The sequence below is a fragment of the Peromyscus eremicus genome, chromosome 22 (genome assembly GCF_949786415.1).
Source record: "Peromyscus eremicus chromosome 22, PerEre_H2_v1, whole genome shotgun sequence".
In the NCBI taxonomy this organism is placed as follows: Eukaryota; Metazoa; Chordata; class Mammalia; order Rodentia; family Cricetidae; genus Peromyscus; species Peromyscus eremicus.
The window spans coordinates 13843811-13866215 of NC_081437.1; the positions used below are offsets into that span (position 1 = coordinate 13843811).

The 22405-nt window shown below is 43.2% G+C and overlaps 1 protein-coding gene and 1 long non-coding RNA gene across 3 annotated transcripts in view; one reads left to right on the plus strand and one right to left on the minus strand.

Annotated features, from left to right (window-relative positions):
• Positions 1–20725, plus strand: part of Map4k3 (mitogen-activated protein kinase kinase kinase kinase 3) — a 150309-nt gene extending 129584 nt beyond the window's left edge. For both annotated transcript variants that reach the window (XM_059248481.1, XM_059248482.1), the window contains 10 exons: positions 232–292; positions 370–487; positions 3713–3771; positions 5462–5565; positions 8855–9026; positions 14047–14115; positions 14190–14282; positions 16135–16205; positions 18615–18670; positions 19310–20725. In XM_059248481.1, coding sequence (XP_059104464.1) covers positions 232–292; positions 370–487; positions 3713–3771; positions 5462–5565; positions 8855–9026; positions 14047–14115; positions 14190–14282; positions 16135–16205; positions 18615–18670; positions 19310–19397 — 891 coding nt within the window. In that variant the 3' untranslated portion in view covers positions 19398–20725. The remainder of the gene's footprint in view (positions 1–231; positions 293–369; positions 488–3712; positions 3772–5461; positions 5566–8854; positions 9027–14046; positions 14116–14189; positions 14283–16134; positions 16206–18614; positions 18671–19309) is intronic.
• Positions 20726–20825: 100 nt separating this feature from the next.
• LOC131897554 (uncharacterized) lies at positions 20826–21887 on the minus strand. Its single transcript, XR_009375727.1, has 2 exons — positions 21850–21887; positions 20826–21313 (listed from the first exon to the last, which is right to left on the minus strand). It is a non-coding gene; the product is annotated as an uncharacterized LOC131897554 (long non-coding RNA).
• Positions 21888–22405: the final 518 nt, after the last annotated feature.

Here is a 22405-nt window from a genome sequence, read left to right on the forward strand (position 1 = left end):
ACATGGTGGCTCACAACCATCTATAATAAGATCTAGTGCCCTCTTCTGGCGTGCAAGCATACACGCAGGCAGAACACTGTATACATAGTTAATAAATAAATAAATCTTTTTTTAAAAAATTTAAATAAATACTGAAGAGCTGGCCTCTTGATGTTCAGCTTGCATAGCACTGTGTACGTATGTGCGTGGCTATGGTGGTAACCTCGGTAAACTTGGTGTGTTCTTTGGCAGCTCTTCCCCCGCAGGTGTACATGGTTATACGTGATGAACAATTGCTTGCTATCGATATCTGGTGAGTGTCGCCCTTCCACACCTTAGCAGCGCTTGGTGCTTGTTACCTGCTCTTACAAGGTGCTTGTTTCTTCACAGGTAAAGCTTCTCAGCTCTATTCCCATAATTTACCAGGGCTTTTTGATTATGCAAGACAGATGCAAAAGTTACCCGTATCGATTCCAGCACACAAGCTCCCTGATAGAATACTGCCAAGGTAACTGTTGAGTTGTGTTTCTATCCGTAGAGATCACGTGCTCGCACCCTTATTCTGTAGAAGGCAGAGGTTTGGGTTAATAGAAATTTTTCATTAAAAAGTCATGTTGTAATGTATTTTCACAAGGGCTTATTTATCATCTTTTTATTCTAAAATCGTTGTCATTTGTGCTTTCTAATTACAGAAACATTTTCTCCCTGAATTTTCGCTTGTCTTTTCTACAAAAATAAAACTAATTTTTCATGTAATCATACATTATATACACTGCCCTTGCTTTTAACATGTTTGTGTGAACTTTACAGAAAGTGAATTTTTTTCAAAGTACAGTTTCTAAGCCTGGAAAATCCAAATGATTTATTGAATTAATGTGTTTTGCATTTGGAGATAATTGGAGGTGAGGAGTGTTGCTTTTCTACTCTCCGCATTTTTAATCATGCTGAGCTCTTGTTTTTATTGTAATAGTGTTCCTCATTTGTTGTTGACTTGAACGGTCTCTTAAGTCAAACTATAATGTAGTCAGTCTTCCTTTGCAAGATTCATTGTAAAGCCAATGCTGAAAACCCTTAGCCTCCAGGTACCTTGAAGATCTGTTGTTAACTTCTGAGTTACAGTGTGGCCATGGTTTGCCCCTTTGTGCACAAATGTCTTTTAAAGACTTTGATTTATTATTTATTTATTTGTGTGTGTGTGTGTGTGTGTGTGTGTGTGTGTGTGTGTGTGTGTGTGTACGCACTCACGGAAACATTGGATCCCCTAGCGCTGGAGTTCCAGGCAGTTAGGAGCTGCCCAACATGGGTACGAGGAACTAAACTTGAGTCTTCTGGAAGAGTAGGAAGTGCTGTTAACAGCTGAGCTCTTTCTCCAGTCCTGACACACCTGTTTTTAAGTAGTCTTCTGATGAAAGCCATTTAAAAACTTAGCTTTTCTGTCTTAAAGTAGATATATCAAATTTAATTGAGTATTTTTATGATTTTCGGAATTGTGACTTGGGGCTTCAGTTAGGATAGTAACAGCTGTATTTGTAATTTTTCTTTTAACTACCACTTTGTTTGTCTACATACCTATTATAGTGACTTTCCATCCAGCTTTGTAACTTAATCATCCAAAATGCTGTGGGCATAAAGACCAGCCACCAAATGTGTATCTAAGCTATTCACATAACCTGCCCTGATTCAGTATAAAGTTCATAGACTATAAAAAGATGTTCTGTTGAGAGGGAAAAATAAAGACTAGGGGCTAGACAGATGCTCAGTGGTTAAGAGCATTGGATGCTCTTCCAGAGGACCCCACTTCCCAGCACTACATGGAAGATCCCAACCATATGTGTGAAGCCAGAGGATCACCAATACCGGACCCGACATCTTCTGGCCTCTTGGAGCACTGGGCACATGGTGGTGCACAGACACGCCTGCAGGCAAAACACTTACACACATTAAACAAAATAATACTTTAAAGGCATATTTTTTGCTATATAAATGTTGTACACAGACCATGTTTTAGAGGACTTTGTGCTTGGAGCTTTGTTTTTAGCTGTGTGTACTTTTTCAGTTTTGACTGACTATACATGAAGTGTTCCCATGTACAGATGAGACACTGTCCATGAAGAAGATACTGCCTCTTCCTTTAAGAACTTTCCATATAGGAAGATTTAACCCAGTCTGCATATTTTACCTCTAACTCACTACTTGAGGAATTTTGTTATAATTAATCTGCAGCGTTAGAAATACCCACAGATATTTCCTGCCCTTTTCATCTTCATTATCTAGGAGTCGACTACCATAACACATGCCTGACATCCCAGCATTCAGGAGGTAAAGGCTAGTCTTAAGTACATGACGAGATGAAAGTCAGCTAAGGCTACAAGACCCTGTCTTTAAGGGGCAGGTGGTTGGAGAGATGGCTTGGGCACTTGGTGGGATGGGGAGGGTTGGTTAAGAGCCTGTAGTGTGCTCTTGCAGAGCATCCAAGTTGAGTTCCTTTGGGCAGTTCACAACCACCTGTAACTCTAGCTCCAGGGGATCTGACGCCCTCTTGTGGCTTCCACAGGTGCCTGCACGCAAATGAAATAAATCTTTAATAGATTTAAGTATCTCTGTATGTTTTTAATTGTAGTTTTCAGATATAATTGGAAATTGATTTTTGCCCAGTACATTTGAGTCAGATGTTCGTAGAACCCCTGAGATCACATTTGCCAAAAATGGAATTCACCAATACTGGTAGACATTAGAATCATGAGGCAAGAGAAGGTCCTGCCAATGGCTACAGTAGCAAGACAACTTTAAAATGTTCTTTTAACATTTATTCTTATTTATGTGTATGGGGGGGGACCGCGGGGGGGGGGGGGGGGCGTGCATCTGAGTGCAGGTACTTGCAGATGCCAGAAGAGGGCGTCAGATCCCCTGGAGCTGGAGTTGCAGGCAGTTGTGAACCACCTGACACTGGTGTTGGGATTGGAACTCAGGTCCTCTGGAAGAGCAGTGCGTGCTCTTAATCGCTGAGCCATCCGCCCACTAAGACAGCTTTGTACATAACTTAATCCGTTCTGTGTGTTGAAAATGCCTTCTCCTGCTGGTTTCTGGCTCTCTTCTGGTTTTTGTCACCGGTACTCTTTGGTAAACCAGAGCTACTAAGGCAGCCCATTGAGTGTCATCTGTAATCTGAGGGGCTAGGGATGTGCCGATGAAGACTGCAACTTCCTATGTGTGTATTTTATGTAGTCTATTGGTTTTACATTTTAAAAAGTCATTCCTAAGGTCATATTCTTCTATATTCAAAATACTCCATGGTTTTGTTTTAACTTAAAAGTTTAACCCATTCGGAACTAGTGGAAGGACCTGAGAAAGGGATCCATTGTATTTTAACCTTTTACATTTATTTACTTATTAACTCTGTGTGTGTGTGTGTGTGTGTGTGTGTGTGTGTGTGTGTTGTGCGTGCGCCCACACTTGTACCACGACGTGCGTGAGGACATTAGATGACAACCCTCCACCATTAGGTGCCAGGGATTAAACTCCAGTCATCAGGCTTGGTAGCAGATACCTTTCTTCACCCCCGACCTGTCCTGCCAGCCCTGTATCCTCACTTTAATGTAGACTCAGCAGAACTAACATTTAGCTCCTGCTCCCCCTCCACCCCCCCACCTCCCCACCCCCCGATCTGTAACAGCGTTGTTGCAATGCACCGTTTGCCTGCCTGCATCACATACTCTTCTCCCTTCCAATTTAGGAAGTTTGCTGTATCAGCAAAAATCCCCGAAACCAAGGGCTGTCAGAAGTGCTGTGTGGGTAAGTAGACTCCCGCTTTGCAGACTGTAAGGGAGCCTTGTGAGGCTCACGTCCTATAGGTGTAGCTCAGCTCCCCTCGCCTCTCAAGTAAAGCAGAGTTCTTGGCCTTTCCCTGTCTGTGTAGACTAAGACAAATACAGCACCCTCCACGTGGCAGGTGCTCAGCAGATGTTTTGTTGATTGTTGTCATCACTGAGATGGTGGTGACTCTCGTCACCGGAAGTAAGCGTGGCTTGTTCCCTGTGAATGGTTACAGAGGGCTCAGGCAGCTGCTCTTGTTCACTCAGCATGCACTCTGATACCTGTGGTTGTGAACCGGTGTTCATGACAGGAAGGTTGTAGTTCCCCTGGGCACACACTTCTGGACCAGATTGCCCCCCGACCCTTATAACAACTCATTTTCTGATTACACATGACAACAGAAGCCCAAATGGTTTCCTTCCCGTAAGTGACTGCTGGGCAAAGAGGGACGGGAGCACACTGCCCTTACACTGCCGGTGTGTGGAAAGACCGCTAAACACAGGCCGCTGGGCAAGGCCTCTGGGCTGTGCAGGCCTCGGGAGGATGAACTGGGAGTAGCTGGAGAGGACACTGAGCAGAATGACATAAACGTGAGGGAAAATGGATCCTGTCACTTGCATGCTCGGTGCTGAATACTCAGCTGGACGCAGGTTGCAGAGCTGGGTGGATTCTTGTGAACAGATGCATTAGGTGTGTGAGGACCAATGTGGACGTGACCTCTGCTACAGTCCACGCACAAGGACTAACCGAGCCAGACAGGAGCAGTGCAGAGAAACAACGAGATGGGCGAGGCTGAGGCCTCAGATCCAGAGGCCGGGCAGAGAGCTCAGAGGAAATGGGAACAGCTGCGGGGCCGGGCTGCTGACAGACAGCGCTGTGTGGACTTGGCCCTGGAGTGGCAGCTAACCCAGGCGCTCGCTGACTTGGCTCTGTGTGAAGAAAGAGACCGTGTTTTCCTTGTCTCCGATTTCCCAGCTGGGCTTTTCTGTTGGCTTTGGCTGGGTCGTATTGCCCCTCAGTGCCTCTGCTTTTTAACTGTTTCAAACCTATTCGAAGTTAATGGATTTTGTCCTTCATACAGTTTTTGAAAAACCCCTTATTTCCATGTATTTAAATATATCTTAAATGTAAAAAAAAGCTAAAAAACCTGAGGCAATTCAGTTTTATTATTTGTAAGCTTATATTATAAAATGTGACTAGTGCCTGTAATGTTTTGTAGCGACCACAGAAGGGGTATAATAAAAAAGAGGATAAGTAAATATTTTAGTTTTAGAAGCCAAGCTCTGCACATTACTGTCAACAGCACCCGGTGACCACCTGAATTTGAATTTCCTATCCTTTGACAACTTCTCCCCAAATTCACCTTGGCCCTTTCTTCAGTGTGGGGCAGCCTCAGCTAACTTCCCTGACACTGTGCACATGACTCCCGATGGTATGAGCAGCCCCACGGGTGCATGTAAACAAAGATCCTTAAGTGCTGGGGGCACCTCTGGCCATCTCCTGAAACAGTACTTCTCGTTCCCCCTTCTGTATGATCAGGAACAAACGGGCAGCCTGCTTTTGAGTCTTTGTTAGAAATATTTTTAGGGGGGGAGTAGGGGGCGTGTAACTATTATTGTAAGGATTTTATACACTAAGAAAACTAATGTTTACTTTTTTGCCTTTTCAGTAAGAAATCCTTACACGGGCCATAAATACCTGTGCGGAGCACTTCAGACTAGCATTGTTCTATTAGAATGGGTTGAGCCAATGCAGAAATTTATGTTAATTAAGGTAAGCATTCATGGCATCCTTAGTATGAGCCCCTTGTTAGCTTTTCTGTTCTTTAAGAGAAAACTTTTTTCCAGCTAATTCTCAATTCTAATGATTTTTGGATTGTGTGGTAGATTGTAAAAGCTACGTGGTTGGCCACGGGAAAGCTCTACAAGAAACCAGAGAGTAGTTTAGGGTATAGCAGTGAGGGACTGGAAAGAGCCCAGCCTTCCCATGGCCTCGGGAGAACTGGGGGCTTTACGTTTCCTTAGGATCTTTCACTAATAATTCATCTTCGAAATATTTTCAAGGAAGTTCTAGGTGTGGTGGTGGTACTTGTGATCCTAGCACTTGGGAGAGGGAGGTAAAAGGATCAGGAGTTCAAGTCCAGGCTAGGGTAGTGAGACCCTGTCTCAAAAAAACAAACAAAAACAAAAACAAAAAAAATAAGGGAAATATTTTTTTTAAGTCTAAAGAACATCGGTCCCGCCAAGTAAACGCCAAGTGACGTTTTTCCAGTTGTTTCATTTGCTCTGGTGTGGTTGTGTTTCTGGAGCATTTGGTCCCTGTGGAATAACTGTCAGGAAACTGGAATAGGTGCCTTCAGAACTATGGTACGGAACAGACTTCCTGTCACCTGAAGTCTACAGACAACAGCACCCAACTTTGGTCCTCAGTTAATGTCACTCTCTGGCTTCATTGACGCTAAAGAAAGTTTGAAAACCTTTTGAGGTAGTAATTCCAAAAATAATTTCACTGCAACAGAAATTCTCTAACTCAAAGCCTAAGGGAAAGTAGCCATATTAATTTCCTAGAGCATGCGGCCTTTTTGAGGCAAAATTGTTTTGTTTTGTTTTTTTCCTTTCCCCCCCCCCAGCCTGTCTTTTATCTTTTTATGCAAAAAAGTACTTCCCTAGGTGGAGCTGCAGTCTCTGTTCAGTTTGGAGTTTCCAGGCTCTCCCTGCCCTTCCTGCCCTTTCTTCCTTATTTACTTCAGCTGCAGCCTTCCTGGTCCTCCCATTCTTCACCTCTATAAAGTTAAAACTTTCATGGTATCCGTTACCCACACACACCGAGAAGATGATTAAGCTTCAGCATGAATGACTTCCATGGGTCACTTCCTGTTGTGTTAGACCGTGTCTCCTCCATTAAAGGGGCTAGAAAGATCAAGAACGTGCAGGAAGGTCTGGGGACGGGGTTCAGCAGATAAGAATGCTTGCTGTACATGCATGAGGCCCTCATGTGGATCCCCATGTAAAAAGAGGGGTGGGTATAGCCATGTGCAGATGCTTGGAGAGTGGGGAGAGGGTGGGGAGGGTCTCTGGGGCTGCTGGCCAGCCTGCCTGTCAGAGAAACAGCAAGCTCCAGGGTCAGTGAGAGAGCCTGTCTCAAAGGAATAAGGCAATGAATGGTGGAGAAGACGCCGGACAGCCTCCTCTGGCCTCCACACACACATGACACATACATACAGCACACAAAGCACGCAGGAGGGAATACGTGCAGCAAGTCTCAGGGTCCCCCTCCATGGCTTCTCTTTTCTAAGTGAATGGCACTGTGGAGCTTGATCTGACTGACTAGCGAGGTCTGTGGCCAGCATTCTGAGACAGCGGGTCAGTGCACACCGGCCCCTCCTGTAAGACTGTCCCGCACCCTCTTCCCGATGGTTCTTGAACTCCCCTTCCTCTGTCTGCTTTATGACTTCTCTACACTGCACATCTCGTTTATGAATTTGATACTCATTTTTCTCGGTGCTTCTGTACTGTGACTGTTTATTAGACGCATTCAAAACTTGCTTTCTGTGTTCTTCCTCTTGGTGGTATTTCTGGCAGTGTGCGCCTCATTAGGCTATGTTTTTGTTTTATCATAAATAAGATTAAACTAGAGATCTTCCCAACCATACTGTTCTCCCTCTAAAGACTCAGTGCTGTGTACTAGAGTAAGTCAGATGGAGGGACTGCCCTCACTCCCTGGAGCTCCTGGGTCTACATCAGGAATCCATGCTGTTAGTGACTTCTGTCCTCAGCCTGGTATCACTGAGAGTCAAAGCCTATTGGCTTCTTTCATGCTCAGAACAAAAAGATCCAGAAGGATCATTTTCTTCCTCCTTTAGTAGTCTTAACCACATCTGAAAGTTCTTTAAATTCCCTGATCATAAATATGGAAGGTTGGGCTGAAGATAGCCATTAGGAGCACATTCTGCTTTAGAGAGGACCTGAGTTCAGGTCCCAAAACCCACATCAGGTGGCTGGCACCTCCTGTAACTGCAGGTCCGTGGGATCCAACACCTCTGCCTCCTCCAGCACCTGTAGACACACGCACACACACATAATTAAAACTTAAGTTATTTTAAAAGTAAGACAGGCTTAGGTCTGGAGAGATGAGTCAGTGGTTATTCTTCCAGAGGACACAGGTTCGGGTCCCAGCACCAACACAGTGGTTCACAGCCATCTGTAACTCTGATTTTAGGAGATCTGAGCCCCTCTTCTGGCCTCAGTGTTGTATCTCTCCTGTTGCTATCAGGCAGTTGAATGTTTCCTAGCTCTTCTGAACAGTCTGCCATGAACACTTGGGCGTAGTCTCCTGTGAATGCCCGTCCCTTCTGTAGGTTACCTTGGATACTGTCGAGTCGTAAGGCGAGTGTTTAACATTGGTAGATGGTGTATCTAACCATTGGCTGTCCCCACCACCCTTTACTGGGCTCTCATGCTTGCTGTCGCTCAGTTTCAGCCATTCTGGTGGATATGGGCATATCGTGTTATTTTGTCCCTGGGTAGTAATGAAGTTAGTGTTCCTTATTTTCAGATCTCCAACCTGGGAATGTATTTGTTTTCTTTAGAGAAATATAAAAATAATTGTAAAGTTACATAAAATTAAAGAGTGGCATTGAATCAAAGTTAACATATTGATGAAATCCCTTGAGTTGGGAGGCTCGTCTCTTTCTGTTCATGTGTGGGTTGGTATTGCTTGTCTTTCCTCCATGTTTACTCATCTGGTAAGGAAAGCAGATGAGTATCACGAAAGAACTTAGTGGCGCAGGGCTAGCCAGTCACTCAGCTCCTGAACTTCATTTTCTAGCTCTCTCGAGAGATTCCTTTCCGGCACTAGTATCCAAAAGTGTGTAATTTCAACTTCCTGTTAATAAAGACACTTTGAACTTCAGATTTATCTGCACACTCTGGGTCCCTGGAGCAAGAAGCAGTCTTGAGAGAGGAAAAAGCCCTTCCGCGTCCGGGGAGGCTCAGATCGCTCCCTGCCGCTCCAGATGCTGTGGCCTCGGCCCCTCTGCTCAACCTGTTTGTGTCTCCTCCAGCACATAGACTTTCCGATGCCGTGTCCACTCCGGATGTTTGAGATGTTGGTGGTCTCTGAGCAGGAGTACCCTCTGGTGTGTGTTGGGGTCAGTAGAGGGCGAGACTTCAACCAAGTGGTTCGATTTGAGACTGTCAATCCAAACTCTACCTCGTCATGGTTTACAGAATCAGGTTTGTGATCATTCCGGAGTTATTAAAGCTACTGCATGTGGTTGTATTTCCCAGCAAGCAGAAACTGCATAAAAAGCCTGTCTTAAATAACTATATTAGTAAACTGGAAGAAGAGATAGCATGCTCTACATTATAGCTAGTGTGTTTAACACATTTAAAACAGTTTGATTGAAAAATACATATATAGAAAGTACATACACTACTTAAATGTGGACATGAATTTGGTGTCTGAATCTGTCATGTGTCTTTTTATGGCCAAAATACAAACCAGGAACAACTTAGAAAGATTTATTTTGATTCATGGCTTCAAAAGGCTTCAACCACTGTGGTAGGGAAGCCTGCTGTGGTACAGAGCAGAGCAGTTCTGGCAATGGGAGCATGTGATGGGCCCCCATTCAGATCATGCCCGACCAGGAAACAGAACAAGACAGGAAGTAGAAGACAGGCGATTTATACCCCTTGAAAGCCTTGTCCCTACTGATGACCTTCCATCAGCTTCTTAAAAGAGCACCGCCAACCAATCGGGAACAAGAATAAAACATGGAGGGCCAGCAAGAAGGCCCAGAGGGTGAAGGAGCTTGCTGCCAAACATGATGAGCAGAGTTCTATACCAGGGACCAGCTGTTAGGGTCCTAGAGAAGTCCCACAAAAGACCACCAGATGTGTATGCAATCAGCAAGAGCATTTAATTCTCGAGAATAAGAAGTATCAGCATGCTGGGGCCGCACATCCAACACAAAGACAAAATGGAGACCTGGAGAGAAGCTCACAGGCTCTTTTCTTCTCAGCTCAAGGAATTCTAAAATCAGTTAGGTCATTCTATCTATGATGGGCTTACGTAAGTGGAAATCATATTAGTATGTTTGGTTAGGGCTAGCAGGGGTTGGCTAAAGCTATAGTTTTTCCGTTTGGGGGCAAGTGTGGACAAGTCCCAGGCTGTCCTTATTTGGTTATTGCCTGAGCTACTGTGGGCCTGGCTCAGGCCTGGTACCGTAGTTCCTCTCATCCTGGCCGTTGGGGGCATTGGTGATCGATTGCCCTTTGTTCGTGGCTTCCTCGGAAACTGTCTGTCCAGTTTCAAGAGGCAGGAACTGAGGGCTGGTCCTTAACTGAGTTATTAGGAGCCTGTCATGGTATTTGCCTGGCCTTCCCACCACATGGCAGAGCACTGACTCCCACAACTTGTCCTCTGGCCTCCACATCATACTATAACTCACATGCACACACAAGTAAATACATTTATAAAATGTAAAATGAAAGGTTTAAGACATGAGCCGATTGAAGACATTTCAGATCCAGACCACATAACCGCATATATTTGTTAAACGTTTTTTCATAGGAACACACATGTCTTACTATAAAATGAGGTCGATCCCAGTGTATTCTTCTGACTTTTGAGGAATATATTATTTAAAGTCATGCACTTCAGATAGATGTTTATCTAAAAGGCAACAAATAAGCTCTGATCACTTCTGTAGGCTGCTGGTGTAATGCAAAGTACACCCAGGCCAGGAGCTTCCGTGGCTGCAGAGAAGGCACAGAAGTGAGGAGCACACGCTGCTCTTGCAGAGGACCCAAGTTCAGTTCCCAGCACCCATGGCAAGCAGCTCACAACTACTTGTAACTCCAGCTTCAAGAGATCTGACACCTTCTTCTGACCTCCAAGGGAACCTGCGTTCATGTGTACAAATCCCTACACACACACACACACACACACACACACACACACACACACATGCATGCATAATTAAAAAGAACATCTTAAAAAGTGTGCTCACAAAGGCTGGAGTTCAATCCCAAGCTCTCTCTCTCTCCCCCTCAAAATATAGAAGTCACACACATTTCTAGTAATTTTACTTTGAAAATGCTGTATTAATATTTCCAACTGAATCATGTTTCTCAAAAACCAAGTAACAGTTTAAGATATGGGCAAATAATCTTAATATTTTGATAGTGCTTTCCATCTCTTTTCACACTAATTTTTAGAGTTTTACAGAATTCAGTTGTTTGGTGCTACTATTCACATAACGATTGAGGCTTTCTGAAGTGCATATTAATGAAGGAACCATTTACAGCTGCCAGAGGCCAGGCCTGGAAGTACACACCAAAAGACCCAGCAGTTAGGAGGCTGAGTCAGAGAGATGGCTAGCCTGGGCTACATAACAAGGACCTTGTCTCAAAATAATATATTTTTAAATGTATGCATTTCATAGCATTTATATTTTCAGGTATTTAAATTTAATTTTTACCTTTTTAATCTCACTCTGTCACTTTAGTAAGGATATCAGTCAAAGAGATCACTAGTAGTTAGTGAAAGCCAGTGCTCCCCAAATGTGAGCTGCGTCAGAGAACTGCTGGGCCCCAGCTCCAGAGTGTTTCCTTTGTTAGCCGCAGTCAGTGCTGGTGATGTTTAGGAGACCACCACGCCTTAAGAGAATAGTGCAGGCTCTGGAGAGATGGCTCAGTGGTTAAGAGCACTGGCTGCTCTTCCAGAGGACGTGGGTTCAATTCCTAACACCCACGTGGCAGCTCACACCTGTCTGTAACTCCTTTTTCAGGGGCTCTTCTGGCCTCCTCAGGAACCAGGCAGTGAAGTGGTGCACACCACAGACAGACATGTAGGCCAAACACCCGTAACACATAAATAATAAAATAACAATTCGTGTATACACCAATCTCAGACTAATAGAGAACACAGTGCCTTGGAAGGGAGGCTACCTTAGAATACCTTCAGAATGATGTCTCCTATAGTTGGTATTCTCGTACTCAGTATCTTTAATGAAACTTTAAATGATTTCAAGTTCAGATACATATGTAAGTTCATGACTATTTCTGAAGTATTTGTGAGGATATTTGAAAATAATTTCTATATAATTTATTTTCTCAAGTATTACATCTGTATTGCCAAGTTACTGAACAGGCACTTCCTTTAGGGCAACTTACCCCAATTACCTTAGCAAATATTAGGTCTGAATAGTCCTTTTACAGAAATTTGATTATAGTTTGAAACTCATATTGTACTGCAGCAAAATAATAGACATAAAATGTTAGTTTTGTGGTAAATAAACCAGATTGAACTCTCACACTTTAAAAAATGACCTTTAACTGTCTTATCTTTAGTTTTTGAACAACCCATTGATGGTGAAAGCCCCTTTTACTTTTTTCTCTTTAAAAATACTGTAGAGCCAAGTGTGGTGGTACACACCTGTAATCCCAGCACTTCGGAGGTGGAGGCAGGAAGATCAGGAGTTCGAGACCAATCTCAGCTACATAGTGAGTTCAAGGCCAGCCTGGACTACATGAGACCCCTCCCCCAAACAACAACAACCAAACACACACTCCACTATGGAATGTTTTGCTATGCAATAGAAAATGGACATCTCAAAAGGGGAATGTGAGAGAAACAGTTTCTAGTAAGATATTGTTAGGCAGGAATTGGTTGGAAGTCTAGAAGACTGTTAATACAAAGAAGAGTAAGCCTGGAATCCCAGCACTCAGGAGGCGGAGGCAGGCAGATTGCTGGAAGTTTAAGGCCAGCACAAGCTACACAGCTTCCAAACCAGCCTGGGCTAAGAGAGTGACAGCCTGTCAGAGAACTGGATAGGGATGGAGGTTGAGAAGGAGAAAAAGAGAAAGGGGACAGAAGACAGACAGACAGACAGACAGACAGACACACACACACACACACACACACACACACACACACACACTGAGGAACACACATACTTAGGTGGGGAATAAAAGATGTCAAATGCTTTCACAACATGTGGAGCCTGAGGTGTTGAGCAGCACACTGAACTGAATCGTATTTCTTCAGAGACTTTGCAGAAGGAAGATGTGTATAATATAGCCCTTTGCAGTATTATGAGGTTTCTCTTTGGCTCTCCCAAAGCCTGTTACGTTCTCCATTATCCACCGTCTCCCTGTGAGACAGCTGGGATACGCATGCTTTCCGGTTCTGTCTTTATTTGACAGGAAAAGATTGCTGAGTGAGAAATATTTTGCTGTCAGTCAGTTTCAATAATGTCTTAGATCTCTGAAGTGTTTGAATTTTAAATGCACTCTAATTGTTAAATAAAAGGCCTCATTTCCTGACAAAAGACTTTAGAACAGCTCCCTTCCAAGAAACTTACCATGGTTTTATCTGAAGGATTTCCATAAATACAGGAACTATCTCTCAGAGTTCACGAGATGAAGATAGAGGGAATGATTTGGGCTTTCCTTTCTACTGGCCCAGGCTCTCACACTCCAGTTTCTCAGGGAATCTTGAGAGTATTGTTGGGGCACCAGTGCCTCCTAAGGATAATCTGGGGCCTGGGCGATGACTCGGTGGCTACAGTGCTACCGTGCCAGTGTGAGGAACTGAGTTTGGATTCTCAGGACCCACGTGTCGTGCATCTGTAACCTTAGTGTGGGGACATTCAGAGGAAACAGCAAGTTCAGGTTCAGTGACAGACCCTGACTCAAGAGACTAGGAGAATTGTAGAAGACACCCAGTGCTGACCTCTGGCCTACACACAGAGCCCAGGCAAGCACACACACACATAACCAGCTCCACACCCCACAGGCACATTATGAGCTTCTGGAAAAAGCTTCAGTATTTTAGCTTATTTACAGTTAAAAAGTAATTTGTTACTCTCCAATTCTTTCATTAATACATGTTGATCACATGAGCTAAGAGCTTCTGGTGATCTTCAAAGCACAGCCCAGATCTCCTGAGTTTAAAATCAGAAGTTGGCCAGGACGGTATTTACAAGGCAAGACTCCTGACTTCAAATGTATTTACAATAATGAGTGAATAGCGCCCTCACTAGCCGTAGACCAGACAGGAGCAGAATCTGCTGTGCCTGATGTCCACATCGGTGTCAGAACACACGTGACCCAGTGCAGACTGTGTGTGCCCTGCAGGAGACGTTCATCCATTTCAAACGCAGCAGTCCGCAAGTCTCTTTGTGTAAGAAAGATGCATTGTAAATATTGTAGCTTTCTGTAACTTTATCCGGCTGCATTTGTGTTGTAGATACCCCACAGACAAACGTCACTCATGTAACCCAGCTGGAGAGAGACACCATCCTCGTGTGCTTGGATTGTAAGTGTCTATTTGTGTCTTCTCTGGGAAGATTTCTCTCCTCAGACCATTGAGTGACTTCTGTTTTCCTGTAGGTTGTATAAAAATAGTGAATCTCCAAGGAAGATTGAAATCCAGCAGGAAATTATCATCAGAGCTCACCTTCGATTTCCAGATAGAGTCCATAGGTGAGTCATTGCTTTGTATTTCTTTGCATTGTGAACTGTTTCAAATGGTCTGTCTGATAGTTGCTGACACTGTGAATATATATTGTTAAGGCCTTTTCCATTTGGATATAATAGCCTGAGGTCACTGTCAGGGTTCCTTCTTGTACATTCTCTAGTCTGTGTAATAGTCACATACACTGTAAATGAATGGTTGCTTCCTTTCAGATGTGGCGTTCACAAAGTTAAATAGTGTTTCTTACAACATGTTATGAGTTCACGTGTCCTCCAGAGTCCTGTGGGTCCCCTGTCAGTGCTTTAAAATCTGGACTTGGTACATCCTGCTGTGTTTGCAGTTGTTTCCTGCTGCTCAGAGAGTTTGGTGTCTAAGAGTTCCTTCAGCCAGGAGTAGTGATGCATCCATGCATCCCCAGAACTCAAGAGACTGAGATAAGAAGATTGTGAGCTCATGGCCAGCCTGGGCTACATAGCAAATTCCAGCCCAGCTCAGAAACCTAGCATCTTGAGACCCTATCTCTAAAACATAAAATTTACTTCTTGCCATTTTCTCATGAGTGGTTGTAGTCTCTGGAAGGGATTTCTGGCATATCAGTATCTTAACGTGCTGAGAAAGTAAAACAAAGTGATCATGAAGTGCAGGGCTGGAGAAAAGAACAATTAGGATTAACATGCACAGGTTTGGGGTTTTTTGTTTTTTTTTTATGTTGTGCACGGGTTTGGGGTTTGGGGTTTTTTTTTTATGTCATACACAGGTTTGGGGTTTGGGGTGGGTTTTTTATGTATTTTACCAATAAAATAGTTTTTCATGTACATACATTGGCACAGGCCAAGGCCAAGAGCAAACTGTGTTTGTCAACACAGGTACCAACAGAAGAATGGGACACAGAGAAGGACCAGAATAGGACCACATGTAAATGGAAACTTAGAGTGTTGTATGTCAGTGGGAAAATGATGCCAGCACCATTAGATTTCTTCAGGAAACAAATCAGATTTCTTCCTCCAGTTACACTATATCAACGGTGTAAATATGGAACTGGAAGATAGAAACATGTAAAACTAAAATCGTCCTTATTTGTGCCTGTGCCCTATGTCCCACTGTTTCTGCTTCTAATGCCATGCCTCAGAAAATATTGTGCAGGTTTTCAGAAACATGCACAAGAATGACTAGTGTGCCATTGTTTATAATAAGGAAAAATAGAAATAATTGTTCATCAAAACAAGTGGATGGCAGTAGGAAACTTCAACATAACGTTGTTACCTTGACAATGTAGAACTGGGTTGGGGATTTAGCTCAGTGGTAAAGAGCTTGTCTAGTAAGCGCAAGGCCCTGGGTTCGGTCCTCAGCTCCGGAAAAAAACAAACAAACAAACAAAAACAAAAAAGTCAATATGGAACTAATTAATGTAAACACATCTGAGACTGATAAATGCAAAGTTGATTACAGTGCTGTCTGAGCGAGGAAGGCAGGCCAGATGAGATCTGGGTGGGGTTGAGGGAATCTAGGTGTGTTTGTCTTTGTTTGGAGCAAAGGCAAATGGGGTAGAATATTTAGATTTGATCATTGGGAGGAATGTGCATATGGCTTCTCTACTGTTGTCTGTACTTTTGTGTGTTCATATGTTTTATTTTTTAACTTAACAAATGTCTAGTGCATATTTTCAGTAAGTTTTTCATACCAAAAAGGTGAATGCACCATGTATATTAAATGTTTTGAATCTCAGAGGTAAGGACGCCATATCTGTGCAGTAGCGAGGTGGCGGTGGGACCATTGCTGTGCGGGATAGGCAGGCACGAAGGATGCTTGTCACTGGACTTCTATACCGTTAACAGTAACTGGGTTGTTCTTGCCCACTAGTTTGTCTACAAGACAGTGTTCTAGCTTTCTGGAAACACGGGATGCAAGGTCGAAGTTTTAGATCTAATGAGGTAAGCCGTCTTTTTTGAAGCGTGTTCATTAAGTAGTCATAAGGGGGCAGGCATAGTGTCGTCTTAGTGTTAGGAGGCTTGGGCCGGAGGATCATTTGAGCTAAGAGTTCGGATCCAGCCTAGGCAACAGAGTAAGACCTGTCTCCTTTTCTGTTTCAGTTTTTAACTGAAAATAGATTCTTCCCTCATACAATACATCCCAACCACAGTTTCCCTCCCTCCTCTCCTCCTAGCTCTCCCGCCCCTTCCCCAGATCCACTCCCTCTCTGTTTCCTTTTCAGAAAAGCCTCCAGAAGTTGACAGTCGAGCAGAACAAGATACAATAAGACTAGACACATACCCTCCCGTTGAGGTTGGACAAGGCAGCCCAGTGGAGGAAAAGAGTCTGAGATACACCCTACCACAAAAGCACTGATGGTCATAAGACACACAGAGGACCCGGTTCAGACCTCTGCAGGCCCTGGGTTTGCTGTGTCAGTCTCTACCGTTAGGAGTCCCACAGAAGGACTGATGGTCATAAGACACACAGAGGACCTGGTGCAGGCCTCTGTAGGCCCTGGGTTTGCTGTGTCAGTCTCTGTGAGCCCCTGTGAGCCCTGCTTAGTTGATTCTATGGCCATGTTCTGGTGTCCTCCATTCCCTCTGATTCCTACAGTCTTTCCGCCCCCTCTTCCAAGAGGTTCCCCAATCTCTGAGGGGAGGGACCCGATGGAGACCTCCAGTTTGGACTCTCTCCATGTAATGTCTGGCTGTGATGATACAAAGTCTGTTTCAAGCAATTCTCTCAACACTGTGAAGTTCCTAAGTGATCCCAGTGATAGCTCTGTTTATGGTTACTGCGTTCAGTCCAGTGACGGGATCAGTAGCACATGCTCCGGGACTCTAGAACCTTCTCTCCACTCATCAGCCAGCCAGCTTCAGTCCATACTCCATGTGCTTCCACACAACCACCCTCAGACTCCAACAAGAACCTCTGCCACCACTCACATGACCTCCCCAGACCCAGGACGCTCTGTCCTGCCTTAACAACAGTGACCCCCGAAGCGCTGAGGAGCCATCTTGCCTCTAGATCCTTTATTCACGTGACATGACTGTCGTCCCCTTGTATAAGTGCTTCCTACTGTACAGAAATAACTCTTGAGACACTGATGTCCTTAGTTCAGCTTAGCCTTTCTGCTGGCAGTGCTGGGGTTAGCATGAGGGAGAAGAATGGTTGCCCCTAAAATATTATAGGCAGGTAAAACCATCAAAAACTTCCCCGGGATCCCCAAGCCAATCTCAGGAGCTTCACTTGAGCAGGTTGGAATAGAAAAGGGGGTTTGGGGGCAGGAGGAAGAAGGAAAGAAAGTTTGTTCAAAATCTTACATGGAGGCCTTTTCAAAACCACACAGTACACCTCCAAGAACATCACATCCTTCCGACCGGCCAAGCCCTGCTTCCCTAGCAGTCACAGGCCCGAGCCACCATTGCTGAAGTTGAAGGGGTTTCCTTCACCAGTGCCCTGTCACACCAGAGGGGAAGAGACACTCATGTCTGTAGAACGGCTCATTGTAGGGCTTTAGTGGAATAAATTTCATTTCAACATCAAAGTGAATATTTAAGTTTCAGCCTATAACACTAAAAGGGCTTGTTGCTAGAGGCATCGTTTGGACTATTTTTGTGTTCTATAAACACTGAGTTTCTCTTTTGTAGTCTCAGTCTTTAGTCCTCAAGTGGTTAGTAGTTAGTTGGTCACACTGAGGGAACATCCACCAGGGAAGAAGTGGGAACCTGCTTGTTAGTCTGGAGCATGTCTCAAGCGTTAGACTGGCTTGTACTTAGAGGGATGTGGGGAGAGACCATTCCTGTCCAGTCTACAGGACCAGAGCTGTGCCCAGCCAAGCACACCTCTCCCCTGAAATCCCAGCTAATAAATTCAAACTCTCCGCTGGCTTTTAAATGTTTCCTGTCAGACTGTGTAGCAACCACTCATGTTAACATGAGTGACAAGACACTTTGGATGGATAAAAAGAATTTGTCATTAAAAGTTTCCCTGGAAGTCTATGGTCCAGCAAGTAATTTTCTTTCACCAGTATTTTAGGATTAGTTCCAAATTCACCACATTTTTTTCCTTAACTAAAAAATTGATGTGATTACAAACTTGTAACACATGAATAATGAGGCCGAGACCTTTTCCATCCTACACATTGTGGGGATTGTGGGGTGGTGGTTTTGATTTGATATTGGAGTCAGGTATGATGCCACATACATGAAATCTCAGTACTCAAGAGGCTGAGGCAGGAGGATCAGGAGTACAGGTCTATCCTGGGCTACATAGCAGGACTCTGTCTCAAAAGAAAGGAAGAATTTTTTAAATATTTTGTATCTTTAATTTGAGGAATTTTTAAAAATTATTTTTTAACTAAACAGGTAACACAAGAAATTTCAGATAACACAAGAATTTTCAGGCTCCTTGGATCTGACAGGTACGAAGATGGGTTTTATGAAGTGACTGGTACTAAGTATGTTTTCCAGGTCCAGCGTAAAGCTGGTTACTCTTTCAAGAGAGGTGGAATTTCTGCATGTTGAACACTGTTTGTTCATTTTTTAATACTGAAAGACCGTCTTCCGAGTAGCGGGAACTCACAGGCCTGTTGGGGCCGTCTGCCTCAGTGGGACTGTTTGCCCCAGTCACACTGTTGAGAGTGACTTACAGCGAATGTGAACACACAGAACTCTTTAGTTTCATGCCAGATAAGATTTTGGACTTTTATTCTGAATTACCACCAGATTCTAAACTGCAGATTGTTTTAGGATAATTAGGAAGAACCAAGTTCCCCCCACCCCCAAATTATTCCTATGTTATTGGTTTCTCCTCATCCCTCACCCTTCACTCCCAAGTCCTAGAAGAGCTTTGATCTGGAGGCAGGCGGTGGTGGGCACCTCCCAGAGCTGGACCCAGCCCTGTAATCATAGGGCCTAGAAGTGGGTTCTGCCCATGGTTGGTGGGCAGCATTTAGAGAGGCCGCTAACAGGGAGGCAGGCATGGGGATCTTGTTCTCAGCTGATGTTAGTTTTCATAAAGAAATGACTTCGTTCCCTTGTGTGTTTCTTCTTACTTCTAGGGTTGTGGTTTTGGAAAGCAGACCAACTGAGAACCCAACAGCAAATAGCAATTTATACATTTTGGCGGGTCATGAAAACAGCTACTGAAGACATGGAGGTCTTGACAGTGACCTGTAGGGACAGTGACCAGCTGCTGAGCGTTGGTGGATGCGTGGAGCTGTGCAGAGGCCGCAGGCCTGGCTTCGGTCCCTTCTGAATTGTTGTGGCATGAGGCCGATGGGAGGGCTTTGTGTTTAGTGGTCTGACGTATTTAGCATATTGAACCACACAAGTGCTTAATCCATTGTTCTGTAACGTTTGTACATATAAGCAGTATTTTTCTGTGAAACTTCATTTGCTGAAGACATACACTAAGAATTGATGTAGATAATGTACTTTTATGAGATGTAAAAGTGTCTTATCTGTACAGATGTAAATGTTGATTAAAATGCAACTAGGGTAAATATTTTAAGAATTCTTTAGTATATTCTTGGGTGTGGTTATATTACAAAATGGGATGCTGGCAATGAAACACATTTAACACTTATTGTATTTTTATTATATATAATTTAGTAATATGGATATAAATCTTGTAACTTTTAAAATGGTAACGAGCTGTAATCATTTTATAATCTTGTTTTCAATTTTAATGCAAATGTACTGGTGTTTCCTTGCACAGAGTATTGCTATGTGATGGACGAGTCACAAAGAAAGCTGTGACGCCGGGAATATGCATTTGGTTCTACAACGTCTTTTTTACGTGGATTTGGATTGTTTTCTATGTGAAACAAACCGATTAACCCCCTGTTGTAGTAACTGATCTTTTTCTATTTAAGCAGAATCGTGTAAGATTGCTTGTCTGTGCTTAGGTACACCTATGAAAAAGACTTAAATCACAGAATGGCGGTACCGTGATAGAACACTGAAGTCGTCTGGGTTACAGTGTGCACGAAGACTGAATAGCACTGTTCAAGAGTCCACACTAGACATTTCACAGAATCACACTGACAAACTGTAACATTCCAGAGTGACGTGATCAAATTTCTCATGGAATTTTTACTTTGGTTGGCCTTATTTTATCATTTTCATATTTCTTTTGATTTAGAGTATTAATACATGGCCAAAATAATTTAGTTACTACCTCATATAAACATTATAATGGTTACTACACATCACAGGAACTTAGTTTGGTGGAAATCATTTTTGATTGGTTTTTTCCAATGAACTGTATCTATCTTATCAAGATAGGTATCAAGTTGTAGCAAATGCACACTTCTGGCTCTTTTGGTATATGTTCTTTATATTTTGATGTGAGTATGTATACACTAAGAACAAACTGAATTGTGATTTATGCTCTTCATTTATTCTAAGTGATAATGATTTTAAACATGTTCCTGATTGTACATACTGTAAAATAAACATGTTTTTTAACATGCTGTTGAGTAGTTGATTGTCTTCTGGCTTAATAGCATTAAGGGGAAATGCTTTGTTTTGACTTAAATCTTAAATATCCAATTCTCCCCTCGATAGTCATCATTATTTGACCTGTATTTTTAATGTAATATTCCCACATTTGAGAAAGGACATCTTTTGTAGATTCTTGTATTCTTGTCAGGAAAATCAAATTCATAACGTTTTAGTTAGAGCAAGAGTTGGCAATTAATATCTTAGCCAAATCTAGCCCACCCCATTTTTGTCAATAAAGTTTTATGAGAACAAGGCACCCCCTATGTATTGACGTGTTGTCTAAGGTTCATATTCAGTATCAGACTTGAGCAGTTTCAGAGGAACAGTCTGGCCTGCAAAGCACAAGTGTCTATTGTCAGGCCCTTTACAGAACATAGTTTGGCATGGCCTGAGATAAGACAGTCAAGGAGTGTTGGGGAACGCAGTTCTGAAGGTCAGGAATGGGAAGATGAAGTGGGAAGAACTTGGTTGGGTGACCAAGAGTTGCTGTTTCTATTGATTCTTCCCCAACCTGTTACGGTGACCTTGGATCATTCATTTCAGAGCCATTTCTGTGTCTAGAATCAGAGCAATTACAGATATTATTTCCCTAATACATTATGAATAACCAACATTAATTTTTTAATCCACTTTTATGAGAATAACCACTAACTAGCTGAAAAGCAGACTGGAGGGCAAGCTTTTGAGAAACCAGCTCCTGCTCTTCACGTTGGTGACCAGGGCGGGCGATGTCCTAAACCTTAGCTGGTGTTTATTCCACTTTCCAATACCTATAGGCTACGTCTTGGAAGTGTTTACCACATTAAACCGCCAAGCACTTAGAAATACTGCCCCTTCCCTAAACATGTACCATATGGTTGCTTATTAACCGTAAGCTTTCACAAAATATCCTTGGAATCAAACTCTTTAGGAGTAAGGCCCAATAATGTTTGCTTTTATGATGTATACATTATTCTGATATGCCCCCACGGAATAAGAACTGCTGGTATGGATTAAATTTAAGTCAACATTTCTGAATGTGACCCAAGGATCACTGGTTTCAGAGAATCATTTAGGTGACAGATCCTAGGCTCTGTAGAAGAGATCCACTTACACAATCTTGTCTTTATTAACATTCAGGATATCTTTCTTAACTGTGTCCTGGTTTTGAAAAAGGCAATTGTTTGTGGGTGTTTTGATGTGTCTGAGTCGTGTTTTAGTAGAGACCACAAAAATGAAGGTTTAGTCGTTTCCATCATGACTAGCACAGAAGGAAAGGGTGGGTGGGGTATGGGGTGCGTAGCCTGTAACCACTGAAAGGACATCTAATATCTGTTGGTGATTTCCTATTGAGGTACTTTTCCAGCTTTGGAGAAAAGACAGAAATCCATCCAGGGAGTGTGTTTGGGTAAAATGAAGGTAAATAGAAGAAGTAAAAAGTGGTCAAGCATGCCTGTAACTCCAAAGGAAGGTCACAAGTTCAAGGCCAGGCCATGTAGAGAAGGTGCTCTCATGCATTTCCTCTCCCTCTCCCTCCATATATATGAACACACACACACACATACATATACTTTATATGTATATATGTGTGTATATGTATATATATATCATAATACACAAACATTAAAAGATTCTTCGATGGTGCTTTAGGGAAAGAGAAACATAGACAG